Source organism: Zalophus californianus, chromosome 4 (genome assembly GCF_009762305.2).
Source record: "Zalophus californianus isolate mZalCal1 chromosome 4, mZalCal1.pri.v2, whole genome shotgun sequence".
In the NCBI taxonomy this organism is placed as follows: domain Eukaryota; kingdom Metazoa; phylum Chordata; class Mammalia; order Carnivora; family Otariidae; genus Zalophus; species Zalophus californianus.
The window spans coordinates 8,110,763-8,138,136 of record NC_045598.1 but is presented as its reverse complement, the minus strand read 5'-3'; the positions used below and the strand labels follow the sequence as shown (position 1 = coordinate 8,138,136).

Sequence of the window (27,374 nt, the reverse complement as noted above, 5' to 3'; positions counted from 1 at the left end):
TGTAAACTTCTATTTTCATCTGTTGTTCTGGGCACTGGGGACACTTTCAGTCAACAAACTCATGTTCTGTTTGGGGACATTTCTTTGCATTCTTTTCTTTATAATTTCCTCTCCTCTATTTCCTTTATCTCTGTCTGGAATTCCTCTTCTTCAGTCTTTGACATACGGTACAAATCTGTTCATGTTCTCATCTTTACTGTTTTTCATTTCTTTCCGGCTCTATTTTCTGGAAGATTTCTTCCATCTTATCTTCCAAATAATTGATTGAGCTTTTCATTTCTATCCCACTTTTTATTTCCCAAAACCATTCTTTGTTCTCTGAATGTTTTTTCTTTTCTTTTTTAAATTTTTTTAAAGATTTATTTATTTATTTATTTGACGGAGAGAGAGACAGCGAGAGAGGGAACACAAGCAGGGGGAGTGGGAGAGGGAGAAGCAGGCTCCCCGCGGAGCAGGGAGCCCGGTGCGGGACTCGATCCCAGGACCCTGGGATCATGACCTGAGCCGAAGGCAGACGCCTAACGACTGAGCCACCCAGGCGCCCCCTTTTTATTTTTTTTTTTAAGATTTTATTTATTTGTCAGAGAGAGAGGGAGCACGGCAGACAGAGGGAGAGGGAAAAGCAAGCTCCTCGCTGAGCAGGGAGCCTGATGCAGGACTCGATTCCAGGACCCTGGGATCATGACTTGAGCCGAAGGCAGCTGCTTAACCAACTGAGCCACCCAGGCGCCCTGAATGTTCTTTTTAAGTACTTTCCTGTTCTTGCTTCTTATTTTTGCTTCTCTTTTCCCTCTGAAGATGTTAATGATTATTTCACTTTGGTTTGGGGCATTTTCTTCTCCCTGCTTTGTTTCTGTACTCTTTGGTTGGTTGGCTGATTTGGAAGACTCTCTCTTATGTCTGAGGTTTTCCTTGAATGTTCTGCTCATATGTAAGAGCGGGGACTAAAAAGTTATTTGGAAGCTCTGAGCACATGACTGGGGTTTGTCCGCTGAGTTTTCACCCCGGGGGACGTGGCTGAGCCATTTCCTGGGAGAACCTTCCAAGTCAGTGTCCTCAGGCCTTTCCTCCTGGACTGGCCACACTTGTCCAGCAACAAGGGAGAAGCCTGCCCCGGGGGGCTGCCTGGTTCTAGGAGTTGAATCAGGAGGAAGGCTGGGGCTGTCAACATTCAGTCTGTCTGCTCAGCGCTCTGTTTTCTGGCTGTCCCTCCCTGCTCAGCGGGACTTAGAGTTGCTTTCTAGAGGGCAGTTTTCACCTGTCCGTCTGTGTTTCCAGCTTTCAAAATGGTGAGGCTGCCTCCTCTCCCATATCCCCCATCCTCATGCACACGTGTGTTTTTAAAAATTCTCTTTCCCATCTTGCGTAGGGAAAAAGTAGATGCAGGAGGGAGGGAGCAAAAATAGATGCATCCCCAAGTCTCCCCAGAAGCCATCATTGTCTTGATCATTGTCATGGAGGCACCCCCACACCCCGGCTGGCCTTGGAAGTTACACACTGAGGGAGGGAACACGGAAGTTAAGGGTAAGGGACGGAGCCAGGATTTATTCCGGGGCTAAGTGTTGTTCAGGTCCAGCTCCTGGCTCCCGGAGCGACCTCCCCGCCTTACCTGACACTCGGGGCAATCCGGAGTCATGGGGTCAACTCCCAGAATCCCAGGGTCAGGGAGGCTGGGGGCAGGGCCAGGCATTGGACAAACAGACCAAAGGTGAGACGCCGTGCGGCTCCAGACCGGGCCTGGTCAGCTGGACGGGTGCACAATGAGGTGATTGGGAGCCCCCCACCGTCTCCCCGGCAGGGGCGAGGGGTCAGAACAGGGCTCCTCACCCGCCGCCCCCCGCCGCCGCCCTCAGGCTGCTGGTCTTCCTGGGCTTGCTGTGGGGCTCAGCAGCCACACTCCCCGGCCCACAGTGGCCTGAGCCCGTGTTTGGGCGCCTGGCATCGCCTGGCTTCCCCGGGGAGTATGCCAACAACCGGGAGCAGCGCTGGACCCTGACGGCACCCCCCGGCTACCGCCTGCGCCTCTACTTCACCCACTTCCACCTGGAGCTCTCCTACCTCTGCGAGTACGACTATGTCAAGGTGCCGATAGCGGGGAGGGGGCACGACCCCGACCCTCTGGAGGGCTGGGGGGCAGGGACCCCCGGGGGCAGGGAGGGAGGGAGCGAGTGCGGGCCTTGCGTCTCGCCCTCCCTCCCCGTGACTCCAACCCTACAGCTGAGCTCAGGGAGCAAGGTGCTGGCCACGCTGTGCGGGCAGGAGACCACGGACACGGAGCGCGCCCCCGGCAATGACACCTTCTACTCGCCGGCCTCCAGCCTGGACGTCACCTTCCGCTCCGACTACTCCAACGAGAAGCCGTTCACGGGCTTTGAGGCCTTCTACGCAGCAGAGGGTGAGGCGAGAGGAGGCTGGGGTCGGGCGGAGGGACGCGAGATGGCCCATCGGCCCGCGGGGGTGACTCTTTCTTAGGCCAGGCCAGCTCTCCCTTCGGTCCCCTCACCTCCCTGAAGCTGGGCTCCTGCCAAACCAGCGGGCGCAAACCAGCGGGTGAGGAGTCCAGCCCTCCGTCCAACACCAGCCCCAGGGCAAATATCAGCAACAGCCGTGACCCCTGCCCTCCGGCTGAGCCCCATGGTGTGCGGGGTGCTGAGCTGGGACGTGCTGAGCCAGGGACGTGCTCCTAGCGCCACCACCCCCCCCCCGCTCCCCCATGAGGCTAGGGCCCAGTGACCCCACCTCTGGGTGGGAAGTGCAGCCCCACCGGCCTGAGCCCCGCTGAGGACACCCAGCCTGTGCTCCCTGTGCGTGGGCTTCCAGCCGAACACTTGATTTCAGATAGGGGCTCCTGCGGGGACCAGCTGTGTGACCTCGGGCAAGTGGCTCCACCTCTCTGTGCTCCTCAGGAGGCTGCAGCAGGGCTTGCTGGAACCTGGGTCATAGCCCCGCTCGCTGGGCTCGACGGCTGGTTGCTCCTGCTGGTTGCCCATTAGCTGCATGACTTTGAGCAGGACACTTAAGCCATCACTCGTTTGAAAAAAGGGGGGTACTGACATCTACCTCCAAGTGTTCTGAGAAGGTTATAGTGAGCCTCAGCCTGTTCGATGCTTGGCCGGGCATCAGCCACTCCCAGACATGAGGAGACACCTCTTGGGTCAGCCATGAGGCTGAGTCTGCTCCCGGGCCCCAGTACCACCTCGTCTCCTCCCCTCTGACCACCTGCCTGACCCGCCCCTCCCCCAGACATCGATGAGTGCCAGGTGCCCCCGGGACAGGCACCTCCCTGTGACCACCACTGCCACAACCACCTGGGTGGCTTCTATTGCTCCTGCCGCAGGGGCTACGTCCTCCACAGGAACAAGCACACCTGCTCAGGTGAGCCGCACCCGCTCAGGTGCGCCGGGGCTGGGGAAGGTATGGGGCAGTCACTGTGCCCGGCCCAGCCCCCACCTTGGCCCAGAATACAGCCAGCTCCTCAAAGCCATAAGTGCTCTGCCCAGGGGTCTGGAGGGACCACTGACCTTGGCCTACTGGGTACTCCTCCTGGCAGGCTCTCCCCTCCTGCCATCTTTGATCTTTGGTCCCCTCCTGCCATCTGTCCATCCATTCATAATCCGGAATCCCTCCCCCTCCTCCGTTCCATCCTTGGCTCCCTCTCATGGGTCTTCAGCCCGCCCCTTGGATCATATGTGTTGGGCCCCCCCTATGTACCTACCGTGTCTGGGCTCCAGGCCCCTGCTGCAGCCACCTGGCCCTCCTCGGGCTCCCAGGTTGGAGGAGTGGGGAACAGAGGCCCGGCTCACACAGGCTTCCCTGCACAAAACTTCCCAGTCGGGGCAGGGCGTGCCCAAGGCGGCTGGCTCCCCAGCAGGCCGACCCCTTTGGCCTCTACTGCCCGCACCCTCCGAGCTCCTGCCAGGTGCCCAGATGGGAAACCCGGGGGTGCCCTAGGGAGGGGGCAGCCCCAAGCCTCAGTGCTGCCCCTGCCTTCCCCGGCTCGGGGTCTCTCCCCCAGTGTCTCTCCCTGTCTCTCTGTTCTCTCTTCCAGAGCAGAGCCCCTAGCCTCACCTCTCGCTCCGGTCTGGGTCGGGCCGAGATTGCTGCTACCTGCAGCCCCTCATCCACCCCATGCATCCCTCCGTGGACCTAACAATAAACCTGCTTCCGGCTCCACCTACTGCTTCGTGTCTCTTGGGTGGCACGGTGGGGAGAGGGCAGTTGTGTGCACTCTGGCCCCCCCCTCTCTCCCTCCCCTCATCACAGCCTGGATGAACCCTAGCTGGTGGGAACCCCCTCCATGGGGCCACCGGCCCCTCTGCCAGAAAGCCTTGCCCAGCATCCCCCAATCCATTCTGAAGATGGGGCACTGAGGCCCAGAGAGGGATGAGGGCTTGCTTGAGTTCACACAGGGAAACCAATATCTCTCTACTCCCCCACTGGGTCCCCAGCGGCTGAGCTGGGAGCATCCTTGGACCAGCTCCTGTTCAGGGGATGACTCATGCCCCAGGTGTGCTGGGCTGGGGGAGCCTGACCCAGAGCAGAAAGGCCCAGGGAGATAGCCATCGATGGGCAGGCTGGTCGCCCGCATCCAGGGGCTGTTCCCTCTGCCCTGTGGGGAGCAGGCCCATGGAGGAAGGCAGGCCGTGCTGGGACTCCTCACTTCTGGAAGGCTCCCAGCTCAGACGCCTTCTGCAGCCTGGGGTGGGGTTGGGCAGATGCCTCCCATGGCTGGTGCAGAAAGAAGCTCACTCTGCAAGTGCATGACCAGCTGGCCCAGTGGGGAAAGAGGGCACCAGACATGCTTTTGATCAGTGTGAACTTGAACTTCCCTCAACTAACCCCCAGGGCAGTGCCCAGACCCTGGGTGAGAGGCAAAGTGGACAAGGGGAGGCCCCTCTGTTCCCCGTGGGGACCCAGGGAAGGCTGGACTGGTCCCAGCTGGGTGCAGGTGGGAGCCCCGGGGTGGATGAATTTGGGAGTTGCTGGGGTCAGGTGTGGATAAAGGACACCCTCGTCTCCTTCCCCTTCAGCAGAGTCTAACCTCGCTCACTTTGTCACCCCCAGAGTTGTGACTTGGGCCCAGGACTCCCCAGGCCCAGGAGCCCCTGGGGGTGTGGGGGGGGGTCCTGGAGGATATACATCTGAGTGCCACCTGTTTCAGCCAAATCCAGGAAGCCCAAGAAACTCTAGATTGTTCCTTCACCCTTGTGGTGGGGTGTTCAATCTGACTGAGCCAGAGGGCAGTGAGGGCAGCCAGGGGGGCGGAATCAGGCTGCTGGCACCCGCTCACAGCCCTGTGGCCATCCTCTCTCAGCCCTGTGTTCAGGTCAGGTCTTCACCGACCGGTCGGGGGTTCTCAGCAGCCCTGAATACCCGCAGCCATACCCCAAACTCTCAAGTTGCACCTATGGCATCCAGCTGGAGGAGGGGTTCGGCATCCCTGGACTTTGTGGGGTCCTTCGATGTGGAGACACACTCGGACACCCAGTGCCCCTACGACACCCTCAAGGTCCGGCCCCCTGGATCTACACCTCCTCTGGCTCTGGCGGGTCCAGAGGTGACAGGGCCCCTTCTGCTTTCAGATTCAAACCAACAAAGAGGAATATGGCCCATTTTGTGGGACAACGTTGCCCCCTAGGATTGAAACTAAAAGCAATGCTGTGACCATCACCTTTGTCACTGATCAGTCGGGGGACCACACAGGCTGGAAGATCCACTACACCAGCACAGGTGAGGGCAAGTGGGTCTTGGATCCCAGCAGCAAGCTCTTCCCGGAGTGTCGAGGAGCTACATAGGATGGAACTCTTCCTGACTAGGCCTGGGGAGTGCAGGGGAGTAGAAAGTTTTCCTCGGCCCTCTAGGGTTCCTGGCTGGGTCTGAAAAGTAAACTGACAAAGACAGATCAACAGGAGAAAAACATCCACACTTATGCAATATAAGGTCTACGTGGCATGGGAGACTTTGCAAGGCAGGAAAGACCCAGAGGAACACTTAGGCTTGCGTATTTCTGTGGGGGGGGGGTTGCAGAAGAGGAGACAGTCATGGGGAAAAATGACAGGTTAAGGCAAGTGTTGTAAATGGGGGAAACTTAGCAAGGCCTCTTTATTTGGATTCTTCTTGGTTCCCTTTGTCTTTGGAGATAAGGATGCTTCTTCCCTCCTGGTATAGGGAGGGCAACTGTCACGTGACGGTACGTGAGGGTCTTCTGACTGTGACGGGGAAGAAGGGTGAGGGAGGGGGCGGAGGTCCGAGGGATCTCCCTGCTTCTGTTTTCTCAAACTCCTTCAGCTTAAAATATTCAACATGGCCAGGGGCCGTATTTTGGGGTAGTGCATCCTGAACTCCATCAGAAGACAAACCAGGTTTGAGTGAGGGTGGTCTGTGAGACAGTGGTTCCTAAGGGGAAATGCCACCCACTCACCCACCCACCCACCCACCCACCTATCCCTCTCCTCTCTCTTCCTTCTCTCCCTCCATTCTTGCAACCACCCATCCACTCAACCGGCCCTCCTTCCATCTGTAGGAGAGGAAAAAACAATGTTCCCTCTGCCCTCCTAAATTCTTGGCTGGGACCAAGAAACAGATGAACAAGAAGAAAACAAACACGTTTGTTAAGGTGTATGTCTCACGCATACGTGGGAGATTACCCACGGGACAATGGGGACTTAGAACTCAAGGTGTCAGTACCATCTTCAGCTAAAGACAAAAGAGAGGAGGGTGTGGGGGAAGCCAGTTATGGGGAGGTGCCCATGACTGGGAAAAGTACGGTAAACAAAAGTAAGGTTTGTTATACAGATGTAAGACCCTGCCTTCCCCAGGGACGAGTTTCTAGTGATTTAGTCGTCTTTCTCCTGGGACAGAGAGGGAGACACTCTTAATGGACATTTCTTGTGTGAATATAAAGTTCCCTTACAAAAGGATACTTTTACTCTGTTTTAGACCTTCTCCTGTGTCTGCTATTTCTGAAAATAATCAGCTCAAAATAATCCTTATGCCAAAGAAACATATTCTGTAGTGCCATATTCTGCCAACCTTCATATCCATCCATCAAAAACAAAAAACCAAATTCCACTGAGTAAATTTGAAGGCTTAACTGGCTTTATTAAATGATTTGTGAATTGGGCAGCATCCCATCTACCAGGTGGAGGGGAGCTCTGAAGGGAGCTGTACAAAATGGAGGGTTTTCATAGGAAAGAAGGTAGGGCAAGAAAGATAATAAGCAAAAGAAAAGATTGTTCTAGGCAAGATCACCTTCTCCTGGTGACCTTGCATCTCTCCCAACTTCTCTCCTTCCTTGGCTCCCTCCTTCCTTCCATCCATCCATCCTTCCTTCCAACCATACATTCATCCATCCATCCCTCTTTCCTTCCATCCATCCTTCCTTCCTTTCAACCATCCTTCCTTCCTTTCAACCATCCTTCCTTCCTTCCATCCATCCTTCCATCCATCCTTCCATCCATCCATCCTTCCATCCATCCATCCATCCATCCTTCCATCCATCCATCCATCCATCCTTCCATCCATCCTTCCATCCATCCATCCTTCCATCCATCCATCCATCCATCCTTCCATCCATCCTTCCATCCATCCATCCTTCCATCCATCCATCCATCCATCCTTCCATCCATCCATCCATCCATCCTTCCATCCATCCTTCCATCCATCCATCCTTCCATCCATCCTTCCATCCATCCATCCATCCTTCCTTCCTTCCATCCATCATTCCTTCCATCCATCATTCCTTCCATCCATCCTTCCATCCATCCTTCCATCCATCCATCCATCCTTCCTTCCTTCCATCCATCATTCCTTCCATCCGTCCTTCCATCCATCCATCCATCCTTCCTTCCTTCCTTCCATCCATCATTCCTTCCATCCATCATTCCTTCCATCCATCCTTCCATCCATCCATCCTTCCTTCCTTCCATCCTTCCTTCCTTCCATCCATCATTCCATCCATCCATCCATCCATCCTTCTTCCTTCCTTCCATCCATCCATCCATCCTTCCTTCCATCCTTCTTCCATCCATCCATCCTTCCTTCCTTCCTTCCATCCATCCATCCATCCATCCATCCATCCATCCATCCATCCATCCTTCTTTCTAACCAACCACCCATCCAGGAAGCTCAGAGCTCAGGTTTGGGTGTCAGACTGCCTAGGTTTGTGTCCAGGCACAAACCTGTTTCCTGGCTATGTGACACTGAACCTCTCATATAACTTTTCTGAGCCTTAATGTCCCAATTATTCCAATTAAGGACAACATCTCCTTCAAAAGGTGTCAATTCATGGGCTAATGCAGGGAAAGCTTTGGGTGCGGGGTGTGGCATAGAGGAAGTGATAATTGGATTAAAGGGATTGGGGTAGTTTTTAAATTAGAAAATTGGATTAAAAAAGATTAACCCTTGGGCCACCTCTGTTGGAAATGTGGGAAGGGGCGAGACTGGTTGGGCGGAGGGAGCCCAGCACTCTGAGAACAATTCGTTTGTCTCCTGTTCATTTCTGAGAGTCTTTCATTTTCCTGTAGGTCAAAGTAATAAAACTACAACTGAAGTGCTGGTTTCAGAGCGACTCAAAGAGGGAGTCAGGTCTGCCAGGCTGGTGGGGGAAGGGCCAGGACAGAGCCTTGAGGCTTGTGTGAGGGAGGGAAGGTGCCAGCCGGATGCCGGCCAGTGCTGTCCCTGGAGGTGGGGACTTGGGGCCTGCAGGGGACTGAGAGCTGCCCTGGGACACAGAACCCAGTGGCTGGAGGGAGAAGGTGACTCAGCAGAAGACTGGCACAGGCCGAGGGGTAGCGGTGGGGGTGGGCTGAAGGCTTGGGGTGACAACAGGCCGGGGTTTGGGGGCAAGAGTGAAGGACAGTCTCCCTGGAGGCCTGCACACGGTGGGCACGTGCTTTCAAGGGGAAGCAGGAGGCTTCCTGGGTGCCGGAGAGGATCTGGACCCCAGGTTTCCCCCAGCAGTGAAGGCTGTGCCACAGGGCTGTTGTGGGGGGGGGTCACATGCACCCACTCTTGCCCAAGCTCAGCCAAGCACCAGCCCAGGTGCTTTACATCTGGCCTTCACGACAACCCTGGAGGGTGAGTGACTATTCTCCCCTCCCATCTCACAGCTGAGGAAACTGAGGCACACGGAGTTGAAAGTAACTGCTGGGAATGCGGTCTAGCTCTTTTCCTCCAACCGACACCGTGGCTTGGTTTTGGGCCGCGTGGCTCAGGCTCCTGGCGCGGAGCAGACGCTGCCCTGAGAGTGTGGAGACCGCACCGGCTCCCCGCGTGCCGGCCTGTCTGGCAGCCTTGGCTGAGGCCCAGGCACTGCTGCAATTCCTCATTTGCGCAATAAGCGGTCCAGTGTAATCTTGCCTTTGAGGTTTTAAATCTGACGGACTCTACCCCACTTGCGGCGAGCTCTTTTTGTGTTAAGGGATCCATGTATAAATCAAGACCTTTAAATGGCTAAATTCAGAGCGGCGCGCTGGAGACCGCGTCAAAACCCCTCACTGAGCCCGGCCTCCCTCTCCGCCCCACCCCCAACAGCTCATCCCTGCCCTGGTCCGGTGGCGCCACCTAATGGCCATATCGCGCCGGTGCAACCCGAGTACATCCTGAAGGATCGCTTCGCCGTCTTTTGCGAGACCGGTTATGAGCTTCTCCAAGTAAGTTAATACAAAAACCGTAAGTGCAGCAGGATCGCGATCGGTCTGATACGCATACATGTGCGAAAGTGGGAAAATAGCTGTGGTCAGCATGCTGGTTTCTTTTGCCTATACAATACAAATCAAAGAAAACTCGGCTGAGAAGAGAGATGGCTCTGGAGAATTTTTTATTCTTAGGAATTGTGCCTTTATACAAAGAGCTTTAAAAAGGCTTTTGATTGAAAGCTGGTGATTAAAGTGGACTCTTCTCCGTTCACACATCACAGCAGCTCTTGTAAAGCGGCTGAAACAAGGGAAGGATGAGTTTGCCATCCTCCTTCCACCTGCTCTGCGAGGCAGCCTTGCGTTAAATGAGGCCCCGCCCCTAGTCACGTGATGACCTTAACTGGCCTCCACTCCTGGGCCCACAAAAAATTAAAGGGCCCTGGGAAACAGTATATTCTGCAAAGTTATAAATAGTGACCTCTGTTAAGGGAAAGGGAGGGTAATTTTTTAAAATGCTTACTGTGTTGCTTTAGGGGCACAGGTAAGGGATTAACCTTCTTCAGAATTGTCACTGAATCCCAGTGGTAAAAAGTAATAACATTGAAATGATAGCTAGCTATTCAATCCAGTCCCGTGGAGGGACAAATCCTCCTCCCCCCGCCCCCCAAAAAGGCACTTTTCCCACCTTGCAAAGTTCCCTGGGGAAGGCTCTTTCCCACAGCTCCTTGGACTGCAAACCTCTTCTGTTTCTGATCCAAAAAAAATAAAAATAAAAAAATCACTTAAGCATAAAGGCTTCTTCTGCCAAAGTGATCTTTCATAATCTTTAGAAAAATGTTTCTCCATAAACAATACTAGCAGTAAAAACTGAGAATACACGTGTGAAGCTTATCAAAGTATTTTTAATAACTGTCCTGCAGCTAATGGCCACAGGCTAGAAAAATCCAGGCACACTCGCTCTGTGTTGGAGCAGGTTGGTCTTCCCCAGATTCCGACCACACCCCCTTGGGCACTTTATATAAAGAACTGGTGGGAAATCAGCAGGAACTTGTGAGATCTGATGTGTTCTTGGATTTAAGGGGAAAGCAAGAAATATTCATAAACTGCTGCAGAGGCCCACATTTGATTCGTACAGTGCCAAATACATCTTGAAAGAGGAGATCTATCCCGTAGGGGACAAACCCCGCAGAGCTATTGGGGTGTGTCCAGTCATGTGGGTGTGGCACCCCACTCCAGGCACCTCCCGAATCCCCCCCCCCCAAAAGAGGAACCGCTGTAGGAGCACAGCCTTGGGGTGTGGCATCATGATATAAACAAGGTAAGTAATATTTGCTGAATTCTTCTTTAGGGTGATTTGCCCCTGAAATCATTTGCTGCGGTCTGTCAGAAAGTTGGATCTTGGGACCAGCCGATGCCCAAGTGCAGCAGTAAGGCCACGTGACCATGGGTTCTGGGACGGCTTCTGCTGCTTTGCCTGCTTTGATCACTGCTTCTGTTGTTTTCTGAAACGGTCTCCTTATCAGGGACTGAATTTCAAATTTGCTTCTCTTCCCCAGCGTCTCTGGGCACTTACAGGTTCAAACGGAACCAAGCTACCAGGAAAAGTATTTCCTTTGGAAAAGCATGATCTTTAAAAATATTTTTCCAAGTGTAAAATATTCATTGAGGACGGGAAAGAGAAAATGAGACCTTTCAATTCCCCCAACCCCACTGTTATCACATCCCTCCAATCACACACATCTCTCACACGTGCGTACACACACACACCAAGCTGGGGTGAGGGGGTACGTTACCATTTTGTCCGTCTTATTTTAAATATTTTTTCAATTATAAAATACATGTTAATTAGAAAAAATAAATTTACAAAAACACAGTGAGAACCTCTCTTGCCCAAATCCCCAAACTACTGCTGAGGGTTTAGGGCCCATTCCTCCATTCCTATGCTGTATACACGAACGGATTTCACTATTATATACTTTTTAAAAATTACATTTTTTTAGGATTTAAAAACATTTATTCATTTAACAGACACCAAGAGCACAAGCAGGGGGAGGGGCAGAGGGAGAAGCAGGCCTCTGGCTGAGCAGGGAGCCCCCCCCCCAATGCAGGACTCGATCCCAGGACCCCAGGATCATGACCGGAGCTGAAGGCAGTCGCTTCACCCAGTGAGTCACCCAGGCGCCCCTGCTATTATATACTTTTTAACCAAAATGGGATACTAAGTCTGATCGCACTGTGCTCTTTCCCTCCATGTCGTGGGGATCTCTTTCCACATCAATCCAAGTATTAGCAGAGCCGCTCACTCATCCCTGTTAACGACAGCACGGCGCCCCCACCGCAGTGCTCCCAGATTTTCACTATTACATACACTGCCGTAGTGAACGCCCCTGTAAATATATTTGTGCATACTTCATGCAAACGTTTCTACAGAATTCCTAGGGAATTTAAATATTTTCATTTCATAAATTTACATTCCCACCAATGAGACTGTCTATCCTTAGTTCAAAAGCAGTAGAGCTAGGAGAGGTCTGGATATGAACCCCAGCCGGGCCACTTAAGTGAGTTGGGTGTGGGCATCTCTACAGAGAAGTGGACAGCACTTGGCACAGAACCAGGCACACAGCTATAAAGTTGCGGAAAACTACTTAAACGTAACCTTTTAAAATATCCAGGGAGAAATCCATCGATTTTAGCTCTACTGTGGGAACCAGACTTCTAGACTGCAGTCACTTGGGATCCTAAACTGGGCAGTTATTTCACATTAGTTATGTCCCCACAGGTGTGCATTTTAATGCAAAGTCAAGGTATTATGACTTCCGGGTCCCCTACACATTTATGAAAAGGAACCTAAGAAGCAGCCAAGTCCTTCTTTGTATTGTTCTTTGACCTTTAAGGCCGACCGAACTGCAAACCAAGGACCATTTTCCCGGGATCCAGCCCGGGCAGGACCATGCAGGCTGGCCCAGGTCTTCCCTCCGTGTGGCTGCTTGCAGCAGACCTGGAGGTTAGAAGTCAGGGCGCCCGGCACCTGGATGACTCGGTGAAGCGTCTGCCTTCGGTTCAGGTCACGATCCCAGGGTCCTGGGATTGAGTCCCGCGTCGGGTTCCCTGCTCCGCGGGAAGCCTGCTTCTCCCTCTCCCCCTGGCTTGTGCTGTCAAATAAGTAAAATCTTAAAAAGTCAGGGCGCTAAGGAGTCCAAGTGGTTTCAAACTCCCTTCCTTTATGAATCAAAGGGCTCCTACCCCAGGGGCCTCACCTCACTCTAGCCATTTAGTTCAGAACAGGGAGGAGAGGTTGTCTTTAAAATCACACTAAGGCGATTCCCTCTTCAGAGAGATGGAGGATGTCCACCGCACGGGGGGTGGGGTGGGGTGGGGTGATGAATATGGCTCCGAGCTCCAGCACCCCGAGCACAACCACCTGTCAGTCTTCTCACTGGCCTCCTCCTCCCGTGTTCACTAGTAGTTGACTGTGGCCCTCCTGATGACCTACCCAGCGGCCAAGTGGAGTACACCACAGGCCCTGAAGTGACCACGTACAAAGCGGTGATTCAGTACCGCTGTAATGAGATCTTCTACACAATGACACCTGATGATGGGAAGCCAACTCTTCAAAGTTGGGGGTGCGTGATATTTGAACCAAAGCCATCACGATCTGAAAATAAACTTGAGCCGACATTTTTGGCTAAGACTACACAAAAGATTAAAAGGCACTTCTTCCACCCACTAAGTGAAATATTACAGCTGAAGTGACTTTAATGTCAATTTGCAGGAATCTGAAAACAGATATCTAGTAAATGACTACTACAAACACACAATATATTCCAAATGGTTTAATTTAACAAGTCAAAACCTTATCATTAAGCACTTGAGATCTTGATACATATTCAAGTTACACATCTAAAAGGTTTCCACTTTGCAAGCAAAACATGGTTAATGCAGAGACCTCCTATTTATGAAATCATGTAAAATGGTTATTCAGACACCTCTATTTCCCACTGATGCTCAAGAATCAACATTTTTCAAGGGGGTATTCAAGCAAATGACAACCACCTTATACATGCAGTTAAACATTTTTGCTTTTCCAATGATTTGCAGGTAAATGTGTGTGAGGCTGATGGATTCTGGACGAGCTCCAAAGGAGAAACATCACTCCCAGTCTGTGAGCCTGGTAATGGATACATTTATACAAGAGATTCGTTAACTGATGGAAGTAGAACTGGGTGGGAGACATCAGCAGAGCTTTAGCTGTGGTGGGCAGAAATGGAACTTCAGCACTTGGCTCTTACACCAAGTTGTTATCTCCAAATAATACGTTCTCATCGAACCCCCCCTTTCCGGACAGAGAAGTTGTTAGGTGCTGACTTCATCAGTCACTTGATTATTTCTGACCTTATAACTAGGCAAGCATAAATAATTGATTTTAAAAATTATCTTGAACCATTTTTACATTTATAAACACGAGTTCTGCTGCGGAGTTACTTTTCTCTGTGTAACTATTAAAACCCCAAAGCTAATAACTTCATTATTTCCCTAAGCAATTGTTTTAAATGACATCTAGTTTTTAAACATTAATGCAATTTGCTTTTTAATAGTACTCAAAAATTTTTTTTTACCAGAATTGGCTCTGAAGATAAAGTTGGGTACAGTGATTAAAAAAAATAAGGTGGTAATATATTCATTACTCCTTTGTTATTTGGCTTAAATTGTTTTAAAAAAATATCTTAGCTGAAACAACATTTATAAGTGTTAATGCCAGTATTCTGACACAACAGGAAACGTAGTTGCTACATTAATGAGCAGATTCAGTTAGCCATACACAGTAAATTTAGTTTGGAAGCATCAACTAGACCAAAAATAATTTCTGAACCTGAAGGTTCCTGGCTACAACTGCAACATTCTGATTTTTAAAACATTTGTATGTTCAAAGGTGAAACGAATTTTGCAAATCCTGGGGATAGTGACCTTAGTTCCTGCTTTCCCAGAACTACATGGTAAATAACCCATTTTACAAGTAGGAAAACAAGCAATGAAAAGGTCATTTCCTTTCACTTTCTAATCACATCACCCAGTACATCAGCTCAGACAATTCCTGTTTGCCCTATTAATTTTCCCAATTGTGTAGACCAAATTATTTTAGCAAAACAAATTAGTTCTAAAAGTTAATTTTCACTCACCTCATTTTTACCAAGAGGTTTTATCGGGTCTTTGAACTGTGTTTTAAAGCAGCCTCACCTGTTTAGGTGGGCACCCAATCAACCCGAGGTAACTTTTGGATGACATCAGACACAATTCCAAAGTGGTAATAACTGTGGGAAAAACCACCGCCCGGTTTCTATAAAGGCTCTATCTGCTTCTTTCCCCAGTTTCTGGAATATCAACTCGTACCATAGGAAGTCGTATATATGGAGGGCAGAAGGCAAAGCTTGGTGATTTCCCCTGGCAAGTCCTGTTATTAGGCCAAGCTACAGCAGCAGGTGCACTCCTGCAGGACAGCTGGATCCTAATAGCTGCTCACGCTGTATACGTGCAGAAAGCAGCTGCCTCCTCCTTAGACATCAGAATGGGTACCCTGAAGAGACTGTCAGCTCATTACACACAAGCCTGGGCCGAGGCCATTTTTATACATGAAGGTTATACTCACGATGCTGGTTTTGATAACGACATAGCACTGATTAAATTGAAGAACAGAGTTGTAATCAATAACAACCTGCCTGTTTGCCAGGAAAGGAAGCTGAATCCTTCATGAGGACAAATGACATTGGAACCGCATCTGGATGGGGATTAACCCAGAGGGGTTTTCTTGCCAGAAATCTAATGTTTGTTGACATACCATTGTCGACCATCAGAAATGTACTGCTGCGTATGAGAAGCACTCCTATCCAGGGGGAGGGGTAACGGAGAACATGTTTTGTGCTGGCTTAGAAGGTGGGGGCAAGGACAGTTGTAAAGGGGACGGGGGGGGCATTGGTGTTTCTAGGTAATGAGACACAGAGATGGTTTGTGGGAGGAATAGTGTCCTGGGGTTCCATTAATTGTGGGGAAGCAAATCAGTATGGAGTCTACACCAAAGTTATTAACTATATTCCCTGGATCAAGAACATAATTAACAATTTTTAATTTGTAGGTCTTCAGTGATTCCTTAATTTTAAAAATTCCTGTAAAAGGTCTTAGCAGCCATGTGGCCTGAGAGACACGAACACAGCAGTTGTCGCTCTAACCCCCAAACCACTGCCACACCATGGGTCAGACTGCCATTCCGGGCGCTTCTCCTTCGCCAGGTTTTTCGCCTCTTACTCTCTGATTCAAGGGGACACGGACCATTAGGTGGGATCACTTTTGCCAATCCAATAGGAACTCGCTGGTTAAATCTGCATTTAATTACTTACAAAATCCAGTATATTTTGTACTGGTTATCTACATTTCTACGAATTGCCTGTTCATGTTCTCTGACTACGTTTCCACCATGTCGGGGCTTGTTCTTACTGATCTCTAACACAGCTTTATATATTATAGCAATATTGGCTCAGGGATAACACTGAATCATGATTTTTTGTAAATAAACCAGACCCATCGATACTTTGGCTTAGGTATTGACTGACTCCCATGTCTAAAAACCAATACCACAAATTGGTGAGATCTAATTTTTCACTTACCAAATTGGCAGACAAAAAACATGGAATAGCACTATTTCACATTGTCAAAGACAACACACATTTTCTAAAGGCCAATTTGGCAATATATTTGAAAAGCCTTGAAAGCATGCATAGTCTTTGACCTAGTAATTCCGATGTTAAGAATTTATTTTAGCTGTGAGGATGTTCCTGGCACTTGGAAATAGCCTAAATAATGTTCACATACAGAAAAACGCTGAATCGAATGTGCCATTTCCTTAAGAAGAAATACATTAGAATTCAGTGGTGTTATTATAGATAAATCTATAGTGTTTTCTTCTTACAACGAACATGGAAATACTTGGGCACACTTAACGAACAACGGATCACAAATCATACAATAGCTGAGTAAAGTATAGAACTCATACACAATTAAGAGCTACTCACCTAGTACTCAACAACAAATTATTCTAATTATCACATACATCTTCTTTTTCCTAAGGACACAATTTAAGCCGACTCAACCTTAAAAATCTCATGTCATTTTTGTTGGCTGTTCCTCCTTAAAAAGTTTTAATAGGTTAACATTTAACAAAGGGTTTCATTCTAGCCAAATAATTATCACTCATGTAAAAATTCATTGTGAGTTTTGGCCCAATTTCTCTTGTGCACATTAAAAGGGAACTTCTTGAGACTCACTTTTTAAAGGTAACTTTCCATCACCTTTGTCACATATAAAAAAGAAATTGTATTTTTCCAGTAAGACTCCAGACACTAAACTGTGGTGGCAACAAATTTTTTATTCAACTGGTTCAAAAAAGTTTTGAGAATGAATGCATTGAGATGACCAAATAGACTTTTAAAAACAAAATCTTTGCCAAATAGTTTACTTCTAGACTTCATTTTTTCTTTTTTTTTAGGGTAGAATTAAATACCCACAGCTACTGGTATCACAAACATGTTAACAGAAGGCTGCTCCACACTGAAAGCCTTCTAAGACGGGTAACTAGATTTACAACAAGTGTAAATAAGGGATTAAAACCATGCCATTGACAAGTGAACTTACCCCGGGCTCCTTGGAGGCTTGTCAGTTTAGTCTTTGGAGGTCCCCGAATACCATTTTAAGTGTTACCATGTTACTGCTGCTGAGTAATAGTGCAAGTGCTAAAATGCAAAATTCAGATGGTACAGGGTTTGGAAATCATGCAACTTAGATGCAGAAAAAAAATTAAAACAACGCAAGATCCTTTTACAGAGGAAACTGAATAACGAAACAACGTGGCGATCACAAGTCTAAAGGACGACTTCATTTCTAAAAGTTAAAACACGTAACTTGCAAAATGACAAACCTATTTATCATAATCTAATCAGATAAGGGCATCAGGTAAAGCTACCAACACAAAAACTGTTCATTCTTCCATCAGAAAACAAGCTCAACCCTCACAGTAGTTACATAAAAAGTACAACAGAGAATCAATAGATTATTGCTTTTACATACTTCACAATGCGTCGTGAGAGTCTAATCTGAGTTTGTAAACGATTTTATTCAACCCCCACTTGCGGAGGACAAAGCCCATTTCACTTAACACTTCCAGACAGACAACCCACCCTGCTAGTTCTTAAAGCTATCAGGCTTTGTAATGGATTCAGGCACAAGATAATTTGTGGTTTCTTCTACTTTATCCCTACTGCAATTAATTCCACTTTTCAATCCCGAACTAGAAAGGTGCTGATATTCCCTTCTTTTCGACTGCTATGCTTTGCTACAAAGCATTTGAAAATAATTAACATTGTTTTTCCCACTCCCTCAAATAAGAATATTTTTAGAAGGCATGATTCCCAATGGATATTTATACAAGCCATGTAAATAGAACATCACCCAAATGCACAGAGGCACTAATAAAAAGCTGGAGGGTACTGCTTACCATTTTAGGTGTGGTCACCCAGACTTATTAAAAACTAGATTTAAAAAGAAAAAAAAAACTTTCACTTTGGACAATGCAAGAACAAATAGCAATTAAGTCTGGGTATCAGGTGTCAATGCATGACAGGTGATGAATCCATTTGACTTGAGACAACTTTTCAAATAAGTTTATTTGAAGCAAAATAAACTATTGCCAAGAAACTTTATGAAAGTTCCATCGCAAAAGGGTCAAAAAAGGGGAATTAACTGCTATGAATTCTTTGCATTCAGGGCTGCAAAACAAAGACACATATTATTTAAATCAGTTTTATTTAAGAATTTCCAACATTGACAACTCTTATAAAAAGCATCCAAGCACAGGACACAGAACTGCATCAGACAGCATTCTCATGGGTGGCTAACAGACATAGGAACCTCCACCCTTCTTTGCGACACCCCGAGCTCACTGGTGAACTCTGCTTCCAAGTACTCCTGCAAAGCACGCCACAAGCTCAGTCCATGTTCTCAAGCCACCAGCTTCAGTTCACATGAGCACACTTACAGGTCAGTAACAGAAGAGAGCACACACCATACAGCATTCACAGCAGTTGACGGAGGGGTGGGGGGGGTACAAGTATCGTTTCACTTAACACATTCAGCTGACGCGGGTTACCTAAGAACAAAACTCACTTCAAGTCTTCCAACAGATGTGGATGTCCTTTGAATGCAAAAAACATTCGTACATTATTTGCTATCATTGCTCTCTGCACACTCTCTCACCAAAGCCACAGGATTGAGAGACACATCTCGCCAAGTTAAAAAATATCCATTATGCACCACCAAGTCTCTGCACGCGCTCTCTCCTTTTCTCGCTCATACTAGCCTTTCATGCCTCGGCACCACCATCAATCCCACACAAGGTTTCAAAAGTTCAAACAGCCTTCTGGTTCCATATCACAGCCTTGCGTTCATAGCGTTGATACGACTCCATGAAATAAAGAGTAGCGGATAAAAATGGGACACCCACCGTCAAAGACGCGGCCTGTGCAGCGTGCTGACGAGTCCTTGAATGAGAAAGCGTGCAGACAGAAGTATTCCTATGGCAGAACATTTACAGCACTACTTTCAATGAAGTGCTTCTTCCATAAACATTTGAAATGAGATGAACTGCAGAGATTAAATGAAGGCTTCATATTGTACTTTTGCATGTGAAGGGAGACAAGTGTTAAAAACAAAAACAAAAACAAAAACAAAAGAACCAAACACTGTGACACCATGATCTCCAAAAAGGAGATTTTCCTAAGGGAGAAATCCATATGGTGGGGTTCAAATTAAAACAAGGAGAAAAGAATGTAGTTCTAATCAATGGTTTCCATTTGAACATGCAAAGAATTCATTTGACAAGTCCAGGGATAAAAGATTACAGGAGAAACCTTTTGATATCAATTGTAGTGTGTTGGTTTTTACCCATCAGGCAAACAGCAGTTCACTTTCAAACACTCAATATTTCAACCCTTTATGTAACAAAACTTATAAAATTCCTTTAGCTTTTCCTCTTTTTCTAAAGAAAAATGTCAAAAATACTGCTGAATATACTCCACACTGAACAAACCAATTTTGAAAATTCTTAGTACATATGTATTTTACAATATACTTACCATGTGTTTAGAAAAATTTGAATTCCCACCAGTCTCTACCAACCCCACTGTCTACATCCCCCAGCCAGAAGATTTAGAATCCATGCTTGAGCCAAATCCTCCATTAAAACCGCTGCCAGACCCTGCATTTGATGCGGATCCCCAACCAATTGCTGCACCTGAATTAGAACCGCTATAGGAGTTATTTCCAGAACCAAAGGCCTGATTTGGCTCCCTCTGCATGTTGCCTTGGCTTTGGTTGTTACCTGATGGGCCCGACTGGTTCTGCTGACTGGCTAACATGCCCATCATGCCCCAGCTGCTCTGCAGCGCTGCCTGGGCTGCAGCCATCATCGCTGGATTGATGCTAAAGGCGCCAAAGTTCATCCCTCCGCCCATATTACTACCCTGATTGTTTCCCAAGCCAGCTCCACCCCCTCGACTGTTACCAAACCCACCCTGATTCCCAAAGCCACCTGGATTACCACCAAATCTTCCACTTCTTTCTAACTGTCTATTGCTATTGTGCTTAGGTTCAGCATTGGATATATGTACGCTGATTCCTTTAATGATCAAGTCCTCTCCACAAAGAGACTGGGCAACCTATAAGAAATAAGGGGTGCAAATAAAGGAGATTAAACCACTGACTCACATATCAAAGTAGCAATAACACTTAAAGATTTCAAGCCACTGTCTAAGCTGGAGGAAAAACAAGCAATGAATGCTCATTTCATTTAAACCCATAAAATCGCCTTTAGCTCTAGTAAGGCAGCAGGGATTTGTCAGCTTATTTTCAACACATAGAACACTCCCAGGTCAGTGCCACATACTGAAAAAATATCTCAAGGGATTATCACAACTATCTAGACCCATATATCCCACAGCTCACAAGGTCAGAAAGCTTAGCTAAGGATGGCAATTAGCTGGGTGGGAGAGGTTCAAGACAAATTACCTAATAGAGCTGGGACAAAATTATTCAAGAGAAAAATACCTGATCATCTGCAAAGGTAACAAAGGCAAAGGCCCGGAACGGTTTGGGAATGAAGACATCTACCACTTCTCCATATTGGCAGAAGAACTGACGCAGCTCGTCGGCGGTCATGTCCTCTGTACAGCGCCCGACGAACACCTTCCTGCTTCTCAGAGGCTCGTCTGGGCTTTGCTGGGCGAATGGAAAGAAAAGAAAAAGGAGAATATTTTACAAGCCATGAAAAGAGCATTATGATAGTGGATGTAACAAAAGTTACCTGCCTTTTATGTTAGTCATTAAAAAGGAGGTACCTTCTTAGTTTTCTGCATTAGCACTGCTCTTTAAGACTTCAGTGAAGAATAACATTTTATTTCTTTTTTAAAGATCTAAGTTCTTGCTACACCCAGCATGGGGCCTGAACTCACAAATCCGAGATCAAGAGTCACACGCTCTACCAACTGACCCTGCCAGGCGCTCCCACATTTTAAAGTTTAAAGTTCAAGACTGTGTATTTGGGGGCACCTGGGTGGCTCAGTCATTAAGCGTCTGCCTTTGCCTCAGGTCAGGATCCCAGGGTCCTAGGACTGAGCCCCGCATCGGGCTCCCTGCTCAGCGGAAGGCCTGCTTCTCCCTCTCCCGCTCCCCCTGCTTGTGTTCCCTCTCTTGCTGTGTCTCTATCAAATAAATAAATAAAATCTTAAAAAAAAAAAAAAAAGACTGTGTATTTGGATTAAGGAAAGTCAACGATAGAAACACCCTGGCAAAGAGGCTAACTCTCCAAGTCAGTCTTGCTTGCTTGGAACCAGTCAGGCCTTCGTGACAAGATTAATGTATTCTCATTGTCCTTGTGTTTTAAACCTGTAACTATGTAAGAAACTCTCCACTCACTAGAAATAACAAGAGAGCAGAATAAAACAAATAAACTTTTAGTTCAGAGAGGTAATAAACTAAAGATTTCAAACAAAATATTCAGCACGCATGAAGGTCCTGAGGCTTTAACAAGGCAAAGGGTTTCAGGAATTCACCAGCCACCACCTTTTAAGAGTGCATTTTATGCATTATTTCACAGTGTCTTCTAAGGAAGTCTGTCAGCAAAAATTCCCAAAGCACAGGAAAAAAGAGCAAAGTACCTTAGAATTAGGAAGTTTACAGTCACACCACCGTCCATCTATCATATGTCGCTGTGACATTACTTTAACCTGGGTTTCATATTCCGTAAAACGAACAAAGCCAAACCCCTTTGAATGGCCAGTTTTAATATCTTTCTTGACCTAGAGGGGGGGAAAAAAAAAACCAATGAAATATACTAGAAACACACACACCCAAATCAGTTCCTTAGTAATTTGAAGGGCTTTACTTCGATGGAACTGCTTAATTAAAACTTAAACCAAGTTATTCCTCTTTTTTTTTTTTTAAGATTTTATTTATTTGACAGAGAGAGACACAGCGAGAGAGGGAACACAAGCAGGGGGAGTGGGAGAGGGAGAAGCAGGCTTCCCGCCGAGCAGGGAGCCAGATGCGGGGCCCAATCCCAGGATCCTGTGATCATGACCTGAGCCTAAGGCAGACACCTAACGACTGAGCCACCCAGGAGCCCCCAGTGTTTTTCTTTTGAGCTATTTTAGTAATCTCTACACCCAATGTGGGGTTCCAACTCACAACCCTGAGATCAAGAGTCACATGATCCCGACTGAGCCAGCCAAATGCCCCCCCACCTTTAAAAATAAGTGTTTTAAAATCTCCCAGCAATATAAGTTACAAAGAAATAGGCTATGGAGCGCCTAGGTGGCTCAATCAGTTAAGTGTCTGACTTTGGCCCAGGTTATGATCTCAGGGTCCTGGGATCAAGCCCTGCACTGGGCTCCCTGCTCAGTGGGGAGTCTGCTTCTCCCTCTCCCTTTGCCCCTACCCCTGCTCTTGGCGCTCACGCTCTCTCAAATAAACAAAATCTTAAAAAAAAGGAAAAGAGAAAGAAATAGACTGGCACCACCTTCCCTTAAGCTTTTATGTAGAATTTTATAACGTGAAAGGCAAAAACATAGGTTATATGCATAAAGAGAAACAGTACAACCCAAATTTTGTTTTTGTTTAAGTAGGTTCTAGGCCCAACAGAGGGCTTGAACTCACGACTCTGAGATCAAGAGTTGTGTACTCTACCCATTGAGCCCGCCAGGCACCCCAACCCAAATTTCTTTTCAGCATCCCCTATGCATGCATGTAATAAATATTAAAAACACTGTCTGCTGAGCATGAAGGGCAGGGTTACCGAACTACAGGAATTCTGGATGTTCATTTATGGGAAGACAGAAATCGTTATATGAAATCAAAGTTTACCTGAACCATAAGAACTTCTCCAAAGGTACTAAAATATTCTTTTAGATCCTGTTCAGTCGTTTTCCATGGAAGACCCAACACTATTAAATCAGACGTTTTCTGGACAGCTCTTTTCACTTTCACTGCTGATGAAGCATCTGTCTCATCCATTTTTCTTTTGTTATCTAAAGAAAATGAGCAGAAACCTTTCAGAACTCCTCACTTCACATGTCTTAAAGCACATTAGCCCCTACATTTAACAACGATAAGCAAAAAGATTCTAAGAATAAGATACTAAAAACTTTTGGCAACGAGAGAGGTCAGCTCTCAAAGACAGACAGAGGGATTGAGGAAGTGGCTGAGGGGCTTTGCTGGTGCAAAGGCAGGGACTCCCACCTGTGGTTTTGTGAGATCTCAAGATTATGATGGTTTGTTCTCCCCTCTCAAAAGGCACAACAAAACAAAAATAATTCTACTTCACTTCGACTTTAAAAACACAGTAAGGAAAAAAAAAAACCAGGCTAAAAGACCGTGCTGTACTATCTTTGTGCCTATTAAATAGATTTGCTTAATTATTTTAAAGCCCATAACTTAAAAGTTATATACCAAAAAGCGGATCAAACTTTTACCTCCAGCTGTGGATTTAAGGGTGATTTCAATTTTCTTTTTCTTTCTTTTCTAAACTTTCAACCATGAACTCATGTTGATTTTGTAATTAAAAAGAAAGTCTTGGGTTATTTTTAAAAAACAGTATTTGGAAGGGAAGAGGAGGAACTAAATGACATTTTAAAAAATAGACTTTTATTTTTTATTTTAAAGATTTATCATTTATTTTTTGAGAGAGAGCGCACACAGAGGGAGAGGGAGAAGCAGACACCCAACTGAGCAGAGAGCCTGATGTGGGGCTCAATCCCAGGACCCCGAGATCACAACCCAAGCTGAAGGCAGACGCCCAACTGACTGAGCCACCCAGGCGCCCCTAGGCTTTATTTTTTAGAGCAGTTTTAGGTCCCCAGCAAAATGGAAAGGAAGGCAGAGATTTCCCAAACCCCCTTTTTACCTCTACAGGTGCATAGCTTCCCCCATTATCATGGTATTCCTGCCCCACCTAAGATGGTACATTTGTTACAACTGATGAACCTATATCGACATATCATCATCTAAATGACATTTTAGATTTGGGTAACAGCATACTAAAGAAAAACCAAGTTGATGCTGTTAAAAATGTTCTCAAAGTTTAAGTCAATGTCTTGCATACTAACCAACTACAATACTTTGTTGCAACATCGAGTTATAATAAAAGTAACAAACATGTATCAACTAAAGCAAATTCTTATTGCTAAAATGTACCTGTTTCCTCCACAAACTTCATGTTTCCTTTTTTAAGATTTAGAACATCAGGGATAGGTGGCAGTGAGAGTAAGACCAAAACCCCAAATTATAATTGCACTAATTCAAGATTTGGATTACTGCAACTGATAATCATTTAAGGATGGAAAAATCAGATTAAATGAATGAATGATATAAGAAACCAGAACAAAATATCGGGCACTTTAAAAAGAATCTATTGGGGCGCCTGGGTGGCTCAGTCGGTTAAGCGTCTGCCTTCGGCTCAGGTCATGATCCCGGGGTCCTGGGATCGAGTCCCGCATCGGGCTCCCTGCTCTGTGCGGAGCCTGCTTCTTCCTCTCCTCCCCACTTGTGCTCTCTCACTATCTCTGTCTCTCTCTCTCAAATAAATAAAATCGAAAAAAAAATTAAAAAAAAAAAAAAGAATCTATTGGGGCGCCTGGGTGGCTCAGTTGGTTAAGCGACTGCCTTCGGCTCAGGTCATGATCCTGGAGTCCCGGGATCGAGTCCCGCATCGGGCTCCCTGCTCGGCAGGGAGTCTGCTTCTCCCTCTGACCCTCTTCCCTCTTGTGCTTTCTGTCTCTCATTCTCTCCCTCTCAAATAAATAAATAAAATCTTTAAATAAAATAAAAAGAATCTATTTACCACAGACTGATCATTGCAAAACATTCTTAGCTGTTCCTTAAATTTGGCATTAAGTTGGCAATACTTGTTCAAATAATTAAGTACATAGTTTTTTTCTTTAAAAAATGTTCTGTATTTCCAATTTTTACTAATTTAGAGTACTGGCGTTCCAAACTAGTCTATTAGTAACGTTTAAAGAATATTGTGTTATAGGAGACGCCGTGAAATGAGGCCATAATCCAACTTAGGAGACACAAACACGACTATACTTTAGCGTTGCAAGAGCAAATGGCAACAAACCTTTGGGATAGTTGACAACATATACCAGATTTCCCCAGCCAGCATCAGGGGCATGCAGAATTCCTTCTACCAGCCGGACACCTCTCATACACTGGGACACTGGATTCCTGTAGCGCAGTCCACATGCCCCGGGAAACTGGGCTGTAACTGTGGACAGCAGCACTGTCCCATCGTCTTCTGATGGTATTTCAATGGGCTCGTCATTCTCATCTTCGGTTACCCGAATATATTCAGACATCTTTTCTTATTTTTCTTAAAGGAAAAAGAAATATTAATAACGAACACTCATGTCAAAGTAACTGTTTCTTTAAAAACCACCTGATTAATAAACACTACCATGTCAATGTTCTAGGACTTCTAGAAAAACTTTCGGGTTTGGGTTCTTATAGATGTTGGTTATCACTGAAATGAGATAACGGCAAGGATAGTGCCTTGTTAGTTCATTCCTGCCATAAACAGGCATCAGATGCTGCAACCCGTCAGTCCCAGTGGGCAGGCTGGCTACAAGGGGCGCGGGGGGAGGGGACGCAGAGATGATAGCAAACAAGCCACTCATTTATTACAACCGTGATATATGCTACTGGAAAGAAGTCAATCATCTCGGGGGCCGAGGAGAACCTAAGCTGAAACGTGTGTGGGAATGAGAGCACATTTCCCTACGAACGCGATGCAGAAGCTGTGTCTTGAGGAGGAACAGAAGCAGTGAGCCAGGTGAAGAGAGCAGGAAAAAAGTTCCTCCCTGTTCCTCATTGTGGGACTTCCGGGGGGGGGGGCTCTCCAAAGTTGACCAAGGACAGCGACTACAGATCCTTCCCGACGCGGGCCGCTACCTCCCAGAAGCCAGTGCGTGGCGGCCGAGGGAGGAATTTTTAAGCGCAACCCGAGGTGAAGACGCGGGGACCCGGGGCCTAGGCTGGCGGGGTCCCCCGGCGTGCCAAGTGCCGGAGGGCCCAGGGCCATGGCCCGGGCCGGGCCCGGAGGCCAGGCCAAAGCTCCGCCTCGGGCTGCACGGCCCCGCGGGCCAAGCGTCCCTGCCTCGGCGCCGGCTGCCACCCGGCGCCAAGTTCCCTCACGACGCGCCCGCGCGAGCCCGCTCGGGCAGGACGAGGCAGGCCCAGCCCCACGGCTCCCTTCCCGGGGCGGAGGCGGAACCCGCTGCGTCCGCCTCGGGCCGCGCAACGCGGGAGCCGGGACGCCTAGGGCGTCCTCAGTGAGAAGCGTCCGCGACTCACCCGCTAGGCCGCTGCTAGGAAGCCCGACAGGGAAACCGAAGCAGCGAGGGATCCAAGAGCAGCCCAGCTACCGCTTCGCTCCCACAAAATGGCGCTAGGGCCGCCTCCTCCCCCCGCCGGCCGTCGTCCTCGCCCACCGGTCCGCGTCAGGAGGGGAAGGACGCCGCACGGAGGCACAACGGCCTTCTCCCCAGAGAGACAGAGCTCCCTGCTGGGAGGCTGAGCAAACGGGACGGATTTAAGGGCTACAATAAGACCAGCAACCCGGACCAGAAAAGCTAAAAGTTGAAAAAATAAGGACGCCTAGGCTGTTGGCTCTCCCCACGTAGCGTAACAGATGGCTTCGCCCGACCAACCGTCGGCCCCGGGTCCCGGCCCGAGCTCGCGCACTCTGAAAGTGCGCGAGACTAGCGCAGGGGCAGGGCTAGGAGGGGCGGGGCGGGACCAGGTGAGGTGGGGGCGGGGCGGGGCGGGGCGGGGCCAAACGGGGGCGGGGAGGCGGGTCCCGGGTCTTCCTGACTTTCCCGAGGCTTGAGAGCGCGGGGGAGCCAAGCACCTTTTGTTTAAAAAGCCAGCCGGGTGCATCCTCTCCTTCCTCCCGGAGCCAACCTCCACACCTGGAAAGATGACTTTGTTTAAATAAGCAAATGATAGCGCCTACTATCTGCCCCGATGGTCTCGTGTGTGGAAGGTACTATTGATACAATTCGCATGTACAGGTGAGGAGGAAACTGAGGCACACAGAGGTTAAGTATCTTGCATGAGGTCACCCAGGTAGTAAATGGTGGACCT

General features: G+C 47.9%; 2 protein-coding genes across 8 annotated transcripts; one reads left to right on the top strand and one right to left on the bottom strand.

Moving 5' to 3' along the window:
• Positions 1-1,695: 1,695 nt before the first annotated feature.
• Positions 1,696-16,889, top strand: MASP2 (mannan binding lectin serine peptidase 2). The gene is given in 15 exon segments (XM_027606878.2): positions 1,696-1,765; positions 1,854-2,082; positions 2,218-2,395; positions 3,244-3,375; positions 5,315-5,438; positions 5,440-5,509; positions 5,583-5,730; positions 9,535-9,653; positions 10,987-11,065; positions 13,102-13,242; positions 13,741-13,809; positions 15,005-15,349; positions 15,352-15,471; positions 15,474-15,594; positions 15,596-16,889. Coding segments are annotated over 15 exon segments (2,043 nt in total). The 5' UTR covers positions 1,696-1,760; the 3' UTR covers positions 15,759-16,889.
• LOC113929735 (TAR DNA binding protein) lies at positions 13,453-26,892 on the bottom strand. Of its 7 annotated transcripts, none has more exons than XR_003522317.2 (8): positions 26,583-26,892; positions 25,351-25,602; positions 23,097-23,260; positions 21,893-22,033; positions 20,784-20,954; positions 19,183-20,395; positions 17,319-17,416; positions 13,453-13,806 (listed from the first exon to the last, which is right to left on the bottom strand). XR_003522317.2 is itself a non-coding variant. In XM_027606845.2 (6 exons), the coding sequence occupies exons 2-6, from the start codon at positions 25,586-25,588 to the stop codon at positions 19,865-19,867; spliced, it is 1,245 nt and encodes a 414-aa protein (XP_027462646.1). In that variant the 5' UTR covers positions 25,589-25,602; positions 26,583-26,892; the 3' UTR covers positions 17,033-19,864. The 7 variants fall into 7 exon arrangements, 1 of the variants encoding a protein (XP_027462646.1); XR_003522314.2 differs by lacking the exon at positions 13,453-13,806 and adding an exon at positions 18,178-18,211 and having other exon boundaries at positions 17,033-17,416; XR_003522308.2 differs by lacking the exon at positions 13,453-13,806 and having other exon boundaries at positions 17,033-17,416; positions 18,178-20,395.
• Between the last annotated feature and the right edge of the window lie 482 nt (positions 26,893-27,374).

Coding starts and splice junctions, on each gene's coding strand:
- LOC113929735 (XM_027606845.2), bottom strand. CDS start 25,588: ATGTCTGAATATATTCGGGTAACCGAAGATGAGAATGACGAGCCCATT. Junction 23,261..25,350: donor TGTTGTCAACTATCCCAAAG/GTTTGTTGCCAT, acceptor CATTTTCTTTAG/ATAACAAAAGAAAAATGGAT. Junction 22,034..23,096: donor GAGAAGTTCTTATGGTTCAG/GTAAACTTTGAT, acceptor CCCCCCCTCTAG/GTCAAGAAAGATATTAAAAC.